This window comes from Didymella exigua (assembly GCF_010094145.1).
Source record: "Didymella exigua CBS 183.55 unplaced genomic scaffold M421scaffold_41, whole genome shotgun sequence".
In the NCBI taxonomy this organism is placed as follows: domain Eukaryota; kingdom Fungi; phylum Ascomycota; class Dothideomycetes; order Pleosporales; family Didymellaceae; genus Didymella; species Didymella exigua.
In genome coordinates this window covers 210497-221793 of record NW_022984815.1, presented here as the reverse complement: position 1 = coordinate 221793, position 11297 = coordinate 210497, and the positions used below count along the sequence as shown (strand labels likewise).

General features: G+C 53.4%; 4 protein-coding genes across 4 annotated transcripts; 1 reads left to right on the top strand and 3 right to left on the bottom strand.

The window, feature by feature from the left end:
• Positions 1-274: 274 nt before the first annotated feature.
• Positions 275-784, bottom strand: M421DRAFT_16668 (CENP-B protein; the record flags this gene model as incomplete). The annotated part of the gene is made up of 1 exon (XM_033587732.1): positions 275-784. A coding segment is annotated over one exon (510 nt), but the record flags the coding sequence as incomplete, so codon positions are not given.
• An 881-nt stretch (positions 785-1665) lies between these two features.
• M421DRAFT_296702 (DUF862-domain-containing protein) lies at positions 1666-3865 on the top strand. The gene is made up of 3 exons (XM_033589076.1): positions 1666-1876; positions 1952-2188; positions 2238-3865. Exons 2-3 carry the CDS (start codon positions 1967-1969, stop codon positions 3792-3794), a joined length of 1779 nt encoding a protein of 592 aa, XP_033444448.1. The 5' UTR covers positions 1666-1876; positions 1952-1966; the 3' UTR covers positions 3795-3865.
• A 1131-nt stretch (positions 3866-4996) lies between these two features.
• Positions 4997-6118, bottom strand: M421DRAFT_296694 (uncharacterized protein). The gene is made up of 2 exons (XM_033589075.1): positions 5760-6118; positions 4997-5711 (listed from the first exon to the last, which is right to left on the bottom strand). The coding sequence occupies exons 1-2, from the start codon at positions 6059-6061 to the stop codon at positions 5012-5014; spliced, it is 1002 nt and encodes a 333-aa protein (XP_033444447.1). The 5' UTR covers positions 6062-6118; the 3' UTR covers positions 4997-5011.
• Positions 6119-9624: 3506 nt separating this feature from the next.
• On the bottom strand, positions 9625-10545 carry M421DRAFT_296493 (uncharacterized protein). Its single transcript, XM_033589074.1, has one exon. The coding sequence runs from the start codon at positions 10449-10451 to the stop codon at positions 9879-9881; it is 573 nt and encodes a 190-aa protein (XP_033444446.1). The 5' UTR covers positions 10452-10545; the 3' UTR covers positions 9625-9878.
• Between the last annotated feature and the right edge of the window lie 752 nt (positions 10546-11297).

The following is an 11297-nucleotide window of genomic DNA, read 5'->3' as shown; positions in this document are numbered from 1 at the left end:
GATCAATCGCTTCAATAATTGAGGCAGGTGAGGAGCTCCTGTGCTTTCTTACGCGCTCACGAATTAACGTTGATTGAGCCTCAAGCTCACGTACGTTGCTTGGCGTACGAGCCTCCCAGAGAGCCTCTGGCAGAGCAGCTAGAGGAGGCGTGCGCAGCTTCACGTCTAGCTTTGACAAAACAACGTCAGGATGGAGAGGGACAAGGCCTGCGCCTTGGAAGGCTGAGCAGATATTGGCTGTTGTGAACGCGCGATCAAAGGCTGCCTTGAACGCTGGCAGAAATTCAAGCTTGGTGATGTGGTTGATGTGGTGGCGGATCAGAGCCTCAATCTCACGGCTGTACGCGCGCTTCAACGGCGAGAAGCAGCCAACGTCAAGTGGCTGCAGCAGGTGAGATGAGTGAGGTGGCATGCAGAGCGTGTAGATATTGTTCTCCTTGCAGAGCTCTTGAAATTCAAGAGAGTGGTGGCTCTCGTGGCCATCAAGGATAAGCAGGCGACGTGCACCTACGCAACGAGTCTTAGTATGGGCGTGAAAGTGCTTTAGCCACTCAACTCCAAGCTCGTTATTCGTCCAGCCATTGTCGCTGACTGCAATTACCCAGTCGCGTGGGATCTCTGCCTGCTCGTACCAGGCAGATAGGTGATATTGGCCAGCAAAGATAAGGAAGGGTGGGATTATCCAGCCAGCAGCGTTGATCGCAGCGATAGCTGTTACCCACTCGCGATTACCAGGCTGAACAGCCTTTGGCCGGCCTCTCCTCTCTGATCCAGTCACGACAAGCTAAGTTGTGATCTTGCCCATCATAAAGCCAGCCTCATCAAAGTTATAGACGTCCTCACCACAGATGCCGTACTTGGCCTTCGTCTGCTCCACGAGCCTGAACCAGTCTTGGATAAGAACAGGGTCCTCGCATAGAGCTCTCTGCCTGTCGTACGCTCTGTTGAAACGCGTTGTGAGAGAGTCTGTACGCTTGACAAAGTTGCGTGGCCAGTGGACGCCGACGTGACCTGCGCTGCGCGCAGCTAGCAGCTTATCAGCCATATCACGTACAGCTGCGTACGTAGGCGCAAATCCACGTTGATCTAGATCCAGTATATAGCTTGTGATCACCTCCTCCTCGCGCTGGGTAAGCTTCTTTGAGTTGGGCTGGCAATCGCGTCGTGAGGGCCTGCCAGCGCGTCGGTGGCGGAGCGTTGCTTCAGGAACGTTGTAGATCGTGGCAGCAGGACGATTGCCCTGGATCTGTTTAGTGTTGATAGATGAGATAGCAAGCTGAATATCTGCTTCATTTAAAGGCAATTGAGTGACGTTGCGTGGAGCCATTATACGTTGAGATGGAAGAGGCAGGCAAAGTTGGTGGGGCGCGTCGCTCGCTTGTACGCGTCGCTCGCTTGTAAAGTACGTTACCTTAGCAATGCATGATGTTCCTCCTGCCTCACATAGCAACGCATGAGACTTGAGCCTTTAATTCCACGAACTCTGCCTGTAGAAATCTGTGAAGACCTCCGTCCCGTGTTATCATGCTTTACAGTCCTTGCAGATCTGCAGAGTACAGGGTCATTGAGCAGGGTCGCATGTGCAAGAAGATCAGTCATCGAGTCATGTGCTAGCGCGATTGAACCCTTTGGCGACACGCGCGAAGTGGCGTTCGTCATCGTTCACGAACATTCCAGCACCCGTCACCGCCGCTGCCTGCCACATCCACTACAAAGTCTCGTGAAAGCAGAGACTCTGCGCAACACCGCTACCTGCCACCTTCCACCTCCGCAACGTCCATCTACTAAATTACGAACAATCACCTCTCGGACCAAAGCGCGCGGCCAATAACACAGCAGACAAGATGAACGTACAGCTCTACGTGTACGACCTTTCGCAGGTACGCTACCGTGAGAGCGCTTTAATGCGGGCACAAAACTTTTGCACATGGAATCTGGCTGACTTGACCAGGGTCTTGCACGTAGCATGTCACAGCAGTTCCTCGGAATCCAGATCGATGCAGTATACCACACCTCCATTGTTATCGAAGGCATAGAATACTTCTATGGTGGAGGTGTGCAAACATGTCGAGCCGGTACCACACACCATGGTCGACCTTTGGAGGTCATCAAGCTTGGACAGACGTCACTGCCACTCGAGGTCATTCTAGAGTACCTTGAGTCTCTGAAGACGATATACACTGCGGAAGTAGGTGATGGGACCTTCTTTCTCGAACCGGCGTACTGACGTATCCGAGGCCTATGATCTTTTTCTGCATAATTGCAACAACTTCTCGAACGACTTCGCCATGTTCCTCGTCGGCAAGAGTATACCTGTGCACATCACAAGCCTGCCGCAAGACGTCCTCAACACACCTTTTGGCCAGATGCTCAGGCCGCAGCTTGATGCTATGATGCGACCTATTACGCAAGCACCCACACCACAGCCTCTACAGCCCAAGCCGCCAGCACAAGCGCAACCCGCCGCGAACATGAACAACGGAGTTGCAAGCAATGGGTCCACAAACAACGGCAATGGCACAACGCTTGCAGCATCTACAGGGCGCGTCAATAACGTTACGACGATCAAGGAGGTGGATCGCATCCTAGAGCTCGGTAATGATCGCTGCGCGATCATCTTCTTTACGAGTGCAACCTGCGGTCCATGCAAGCTCGTCTACCAGCCCTATGATGATCTCGCTGCAGAAGCAGGCTCGAAGTGTGTCTTCATCAAGATCGATTTCACGCGCGCAGACGGCTCCATAAACACACGCTACCCGAATGTCAGAGCAACACCAACTTTCATCACCTACAGCAAAGGTGCAAAGCAGGATGAGTGGAGCGGTGCCGACCCGCGACAGCTGCGCACTAACGTCGAGTCGCTCTTAAACGCCACATTCCCCCCACACCCGCATCTTTCGCAAAGCACACCATATCTGCTTCGCCAGAGTCAGCGGCCTATCACCTTCACAAAGGTTCCACCGCTGGAAAAAGTGGTTGCAAAGATGAGAGATACTGGCAAAGACCCTGCGGTTTCGACCATCGTCTCCTTTATCAACGCTCGCGAGAAGTCTGGGGCAAAGGAGGCACCTTTGACACAACTGCCGCAATTTGCTGGGTTCCTGAGGAAGAGCACAGCACAGCTTCCCGCAGAATTACTCTTCACAGCATATGATTTACTGAGAGTCGCACTCACAGATGTCCGTGTTGCCGGATTCTTTGCCGAGGAGCACAAAGGTGTCACTGGCACGCCAGCAACTGTTTACCACCTGCTCAGTCACGTTGATGGGCTGGGCGACACGGCGCCATACCCACTTCGCCTCACCACATTGCATCTCGCCTGCAACCTCTTCACTTCACCGCTCTTTGTGCCTCACCTTCTCTCAGCACCACTATCCTCAGCACTCATCTCAATCCTCGCAACTTCGCTGCTCGACGACAAGCATCCAGCGCTAAAAGCATCAGCGCTGAGTTTGGCTCTGAACCTCGCCTCTTCGAATCACCAAGTCCGCATGAAGATGTATGGTAGCAACGTCGTACATACCCTTTCCAATGCGTCTGAGCTTCAGGACTCTGAGCAGACCGAGCTGCTCGCTTCCTTGCTCGAAACACTGGGTGCAGAGGACGAGTGGAGCGCGAACAAGAAGATGGCCCTCATCGCTACAGGCTGGCTTGCGTATGGTGCAGATATGGACGGCGAACTGAGAGGTCTATGTTGTGTCATGGACGCTGCTGGCACGGTAGGCAGGATTTCAGCCAAGGCTGCCGAGGACAGGATGTTGGTGAAGGAGGTGCAGAAGCTTTTGGAAATATAGATCATTAGAGCGTAGATAGATACCCCGGCATTGCAAATCGACAATTCTGTTCCATTTGGTGCTCAACTTTGACTCTAGGTGCTCTTCAACAGGACCTCCCAGATACTCCTCATGATACTATGAATCCTGAAGCTTATCAAGTCGCCGCGAGCCGGCCAAGCAATAGCCCGACTGGTTCGAGGACGGATACATCCATACTCTGTTAACCTACCAGTGATCACCACGCTTCTTCTTGTATCATCCACGCCATTCATCGCTGATATTGCGTTTGCACTTCTCTGCCTCCTCCACCTCCTTGTTCATCTTCTGCTATGCCATGCTCACCTCATACTCCTCCTTGCGCTTCTTCCTGCGCTCTGTAGTCTCTTCCTGCACGATACTGTTGCGCTTTGCACCGCATAGTGGCTTAAGTGTACCGTTCTTGATGGCTGCCATGCGGTCCACGGCTATCTCGAAGTCTCCAGCTCGGAACCTTTCGCACATTTGGGTACGCTTCGATGCTTGCAGGATGTAGCTGGGTGATATTCCACCGTATCCTTGGGTTTGCAAGGAGCGAATGGTTTGCCACTGACGGTGAAAGCCCAAACCATTCTAACAAAGAAGGTGACCAGTCATCGAGCTCACGCCAACTCGAAATCGTGGAGCTGCGATCTAAGACTGTCTATGGCCTTCCTTTGAAGATTGGACAAGCTCCATGTTTGCTGAGTAGATGGATCGTCCCTTACATCATTTCGCCTCTACCAATCTGGTCAACAGCCGCGTCTTACAGATAGCTTGACTTGTAATCATGTGGCAGAGATTACTTCGCTAAATATTTTTGACTTCTTCCCATATTTCAACAGGTTCAAGTGCATCATGTCCGTTATGATGCTGACCCATCAGTCGAGATCGGATGAAAAGCCAAAGTCCGGGGGAAATCGTTGATGGGTTATGGAGAGAAAGAGGGCTTGTATTCTCCAAAGTGGTAATCAGTATCGGGATGCTGTCGCAATCAACGTTGTCTACCTCCCAATCTTAGCCGGTATAGATCACTGTTCAAAAGCGGCCGACCAATGGTACTTGCGCAGGCAAAATCAAGTAGTGTCGAAGGGTCAAAGCATTAGATCACACGTGGCCATGGCAGAATCGAGGTTTCCGCATAGTCGGTCGCTTCATTGGTGCACGTACGTCTACACTCGGGATTCTTAGCGCCATCAATCCAATGTATACGCCTGCCATCAAGCTAAAGGCCAACCTCTTCCACTGTCTGGTCTGCCCAGCGTTTCGCTTCCGCACTTTGCGCTCCCTGGCCGCGTCACAGACGTAGACGCTGAATATTCCTTTCTATCCAAAGTCCCGCTTGTCACGGTCACCGTGCTTCCCAGCCGGTCGACTCTTTGTAGCGGAGATCCTATGTCCTGAACACTCATTCTGCTACTCCTCGGCCATGGCGATAGCAGCATGTGGACGCCATCGCGGGCAAAGGAAATACTGCGACCGAACTCACGGATGCGTGCTGGTGTGGTAGAGACAACAAGTGATGTCAAGAAAGGAAGATTGGCGAAGACAACGAGCAGTGTGGTTTCGTAGATGTAGTAGAAGACGTGTGTTTTTGATGTCGGCGCCGCCAGGATGTAGTATCGAGCGAGGATGCCGAAGATAAGCGTCATGATCCCGGCGACCATCAGGATGGCAAGAAGTAAGCGCCGTGGTGTTGGGATAAAAGGTGTTGGCATTATGAGAACGAGGACAGTAGTCAAGACATCGAATGCCAGAGACACGATGGTATGACCTCGGTAGGTCATGCATTGCTGGTCGCTCAGATCGGAAGGCTGACACCAAGATAGCAGCGAAACTTGGGTGATAATAAATGACAGTACGCAGACTGTCGTGACGACTTGCACGTAGCGTCTTCTGAGCGTGTTGAATGCGACAGGGCTGTGTGCGTCAGTAAGAACTGCTCCTGCTCGAAGAGGACTTACGTACAAGATGCGCCAATACAGTATCAGCAGGCATGCTTTGACAAGCCATGCGATGACGATCTGGAGCTCCTCAAGCACGTATCGATACACACGGTTGTTCGTCATTCTTTGGTCGGCTGCCGGGACCATGAGGACGATTGCTGCCGTGAATGGAAGTAATATGAAGACCATGATCCAGTCATCGGCCTGCAGATCTACAAACGACTTGAGCATGATGCGTCGAAACACTAAGCGTGCGAAGACGATGGCTACGACTATAGCGTAGCACGTCCATGACTGAATAGTAAGTGAGGAGATTGGGTCCATATTGAGCGCGAAGGAAAACCGGGTATTTGACACAGTGACAAGAAAAGTAGGAAAGAACGAGTGTAGTAATACGAGGATCAAGAACCAGAAGTCAACAAATGACGGAATAGTGAGGAAGTGAATAGGTTTGAACGACAATCGAAAAGCAACTACGGGTAGCGATTGCGTTCTCCAACCCCCTCGGGCACATTCTGTGTTACTCGGTATATCGATACGGCCTCATCAGTGTCTCAGACAAGCAAAAGCACCGCCCACGCAATCGATCGTGCACTAAGTGCGCGTGGTGAAAACCTTCCGGGCCTAGGATGTGGTGGTCTATCTGCAGGCAGTCCCGAAGGAGAGTCACGCTACCCTAGCTTCTACTGTCTGACGCTGTGATAGGAAAATCAGCATATCCGTAGAAGCTGGGTATCTAGATATATGGCTACTGGGCGCCGGCGCGTCAGGGCGAGTGCGGGAGGGAGGGAAGGAACACAGCGCTGCAGTCGTGTCCGGACCCTGGAACTAAACAAGCTTGAGCGGGGCGGTTTCAATTTCAACAAATCACCGCTATTCCATCATCACGGCAAGCACCGTGTCGAAGGCGGTATTGACGATAGCCTCAGCTTTGATTGTTCCTGATCCTGATCGACAGCACGGGTTTACGCGACGGCAGGGGTAAAACACTCGCTTCCCGCGTAGCCTCAGCTCTTCACACGATCACGCCCATGCGCAGCCGCTTTCGCAGTGGGGACTTTCGATAGATCGTCCTGCAAGCAGTCTTCGAACCTGCTCAACCAGGCCTAGAGAGCAAAATCCGGTAAGATATGCACAGTGAGAGATGGGATCGTGAGGGCAGCGGTTCCCTGTTGTCAGGCCGATGGTGTCTGAAAAAGCAAAAGTAACAGCAGCTCGACTTAGGCTCGCGGCACCGGGAGCGCACGCCCACATGCGAACTTGACAATTCACTGAGACACAAAGTATATTCGCAGACACAAATCGAGAAGTCATCACCGCAAAACCTGGTTGTCACTGGAAGGAGGTGCGGCCTGCGCCCGATGTCCTGGGTCAACTCGTTTCGTAACACTACGGGCCGGCCCCACGAGACAACAATCTCCCAGATTTTTTTCTTTCGACGTCCTTCATGGAGCGATAGCAGTCCAGATTAGCACAAATTAGGTTAGTCACCGCAGCTTTTTAAGCACCATGCATGCTATTGTCGTACAGGCTGCGGATTTGGCCCTGCAGGGTCAACCCCAAGGAACTGTACCAGGGCATGTCAGCACCAAAAGGATCCTTGAGAGAAACAACTTCACGAGCGAGAGCAGGAGAGGCACTTCGATTGATCCTCGGCTTCGTTTGCGGTGATGATGCCAGAGATTCGTCATCTCGACCAATGATGCTGAATGCCTGCGCAGACTGCCCAGCTCAACAGACCGGTCCAGTACTGTACGCCGATCCCTGCTCCTGCAGCAGACATCGATCCTCCTCCCCTATTGCGAAGACCCGAACTGTCATTGGACGTGGACGGTGACTCGGTAGATTCTCCTTCCAGGCGACAGCCACGACTCTGCGTCGATGATGCAGTATCCCCAAACCCACGTGTCGAGAGTACATACTGCACATGCAAGATCGAGGAGTATCCGGACCCGGCCATCCAGCCTCGTTTCTACGCGAGGCTCACATTGGCGCATCACGATAATACGAAGAACGTCATGAAATCGTAGCACTGCCACATCGAGATCTGGCACATCGGTGGCGCACTGATATTGGAGTCTGTAGAACATGTTCATGGATGCTCGTCCGGTGCACGGAGCTGTGCGTACACGGCAATCATCCGTAGCGGACTGAGTAGAGTGCAATTGCAACTGCTTACACCCAGTACGCAAACGATTCCACGTCTCGTGCCTGACAGTCACTTCAACACAAGGACATGACCACAAGGCTTTCCTCCACGCTCCATACGCATACAGTCGTTCGCCGTGTCAAAACCAGTCTACACCTCTCGCCCGTGCAAGACGCTTCCTTGGACGTGACAGAACCGCATGCTGCCGTGGCCACACGGCCACAGCACATCGATAGCCGCTGCATGTGGGGCTCCGATATATGCCCTGCATGCAGCTGTCGATCTCACAGCCGATCTACTAGCGCTGCTCGCCTTTGTTGAGGAGGAAAGTACTTGTGAGGTATTGGGCCTCAGGAGCACGGCGATGTGCTGTCAAGGATGATGCGTTTGGTGGATACATGGACGTGTGAATGCGCTACTAGATGCCGAGACTTGAGTGGATGGGGACGGAGTGTGGATAGATAGATGGATGGATGGAGAAGGTGGTATGACGTTATATAAGTATGATGGCAGATGAGCGGATACTTGTGCTACCGGTGTAAGAGTGTGAAAGATGAACGTCACGTGCAGACATACAGTACGCAGGTAGAGGAAATTTGACATGATGAAAGAATGTCGTTGATTGACTATTTATCACGGCAAGAAATTATGTCCCCTCCACACCCTCAATCTTGCACCTGAAGGCACTAGATCAGAGGCGCAGAGGCGCCACCACCCGTTTGAAGAAGTGGATGATGGCGGGTGTTACTCTCGCTTCTATGTCCACACTGACTCAACGTAGAAATAACGCAACGGCCAGCTCTAGCTAATGTAGAAGCGGATACCAACTCAGCCTCTCAGACGTCCGCGCCTCAGCGCCTTGTACTCCGTCCTGCAGAACTTCGCACAGAGCACTTCGGTGCGTCGGTCGTCAACGAGACCTCCATGGCCCATACCCATTTGCAACGCGCACTCAATACGAGCCGGCCACAAGATGAGAGAATCCTCGAATACCACATGTTTGGACAAACATCCCCCAGAGGCACTGCCGACTAGCCACAGGTACTCGAAAGCATCTACCAATTCTTGCACGCAGGGAGGAGGGGACCTGCTTCATGACCGACCGTACGTTCGCCTTTCGACGGTCCCTGGCGGTCTCGTCTAAAAAGTACGAGCTGGATCTATAACGCTTTCGACCCGAGGCGACGTGTGGCGATGAACGAGGTGCAGTCACCGACCGTATGCGTACTACTGGAGAAAGAAACCGCGAGTACGAGCCCTGTTTCTGCTTTGGCCTCGCCAGAGAACAGGTCAGACGGAGAGAAGGAGAAGACGGCGCTGTCAGAAGAGAAGTGCGTTGGTCCGGTCAGACTCCTGCCAGGTTCTACCCTGGCCACGCGAGTGAATCGTGTCTCGTGAGCGTTGACCCAAGCGTGGGGATCAATAGTAGCCACGAATGGCCCAGCGGCAATGCCGGTGTAATGTCCGTGAGTGCCTCGAAGTAAACATGCCAGGGCCTTGCGGCTATCAGAGTGACCAAGGGTTCGCCCAAAGGCTACGCCGGAGGTATGCTCAATGTCTGTTGGCTTCTTCCACCCCAATCGGATTCTGAGACCTGCCAGAAGCTCGACTTGCGTCGAGGTCTGACCTCTCCTAACTCCTCAAAAGGTGTCGGGGGTTATCCCTACTTTAGAGGTCCACTACAGCATCGCTGCTGTACGTATCTCGCCTCCTGCGCATGGCAGTTTGACACATACGTGACAATGTACTCAAGATCTCTCCTGCGACTTATCGCAGTGAGATGACACGAGAAGTAGTCCTCGCTCTGGAAGCGTGGGGACCTGTATGACCAGAGAAAGGTCGTTGGGCATCAAGCCACGTTCTCAAACGCGGCGCCACAAATGCAAGGCCGTAGCCGAGCTGTGAAGCAGACTCCTCGCCGACCACTCCGCTGTTCGCGTTGGTGGATGCGCCTGATGGCTGTCGTGCAGTGATTAACATGTGTGCCGTTCATCAGTAATGTTGGCGCGTTTGCACGGCAGCCGGCCGCATCCAGCTCGCTCGGTAGTTGTTTGATATCGGCTCGTCGTGCTTCATGTAAGAACATGATATTCTGTAGGGAATGTGGGGGTGCTGTGAGCACGCTTTCCCTCTCCCGTAATGGCTTATTCGACAGCTGATTCGGCATCCCGACCCTTGCCTCCACCGGACGCTCGAGCCTGTCAACGAGCCTCTCGCTCTAGTTGACTGTGGCGAGCTGTCAATATGGGGTCGTTTGCACGAACGGGTATCGGGGCTCGTGGGCGAGTCAACCTTTACCGTGTTGGCGATCCCGTGTCGGGCTTTCCATTGTTCGAGATGTACTCGAATGTGACAGGACTGTTGCAGGGGCCGGTGAGTACACCCTATCCTGTGAAGTGTTGGCTCGTCAGACTGCTTTGTAATCTCCCGGCCTAACCTCAGTGACGCATGGCCTGCCGCCGAGGTGGTACTCGGTCGAATCGCTCTCTGCTGTACAACTGGGTAAAACGGACATCGAGGATCCTGTAGCAAGTCGACCTTTGCCGTGAATGGGCCATCCCTCATGGGGCATTCCCGAAAGCGAGACAAAGCTCAGCCGAAGTGCAAGACTCAATCTTGACAAGAAACTGCAAGAGGCTCGAAGGCATTGCAAACACGAGTGTGAAGGCGCGACCTCGACTCGAAGGGCAGTAGGCCTCATGCGGAGCGCCCACCCCAAAACACCAGCCCCGCACTGGGGTCTTACGGAAAGATCAGCCTCTCTTCGAGGTCTTACGATGACAAGCACCGGCTGCTATAGCCATATCATGCTTGACTGGAGGGAGCCAGAACTCTCTGCCGGCTTCATGTCGAAGATCCAGCGAACATCGAAGGCTCCACGCAGGACGCCGACGAACCTGCGAGCGTCTCGCTCGACTTGAACCAGATTTCTCCGTAAAGGGCTGCTGGCTGCGGGACGTCTCCCGACTTCTTGCTGGCTGGAAGCCACGCATGGCCTGCCACGGCTAGGAACGGAGCTGCTGCTCTTCCATTATGGCCAGACCGTACTTCCACTGCTGGCTTGGTCGTGCTGCTGTACTCCTGGTCCGTGGTTGTACTCGATGTGGGGAGCACTTATCGGCACCGGGGGCCAGACCGGCAGACAGTGCTGTGCCCAAGGAGGACCATGCCTCATGAGACCATGTCTCTGGTCCGTGGACCTGCGTCCCGGACGCACAAGGCTCAACGCCTAGGTGGTGAGGCAGTGGTGGGGTGAGGGTGTTGAGCTGGGAATGAGAGGTAGGTAAGTGTTGATTATGTGGTAATTGAGGTTAGAGACGTCTGCATATTGTTGGATAGTAGACGGAAAAAGTATGGGGTGGTTTCAAGCAAAGGCGTAGCCTCCAAGGGCACAAACACGCCGGTCAGGTG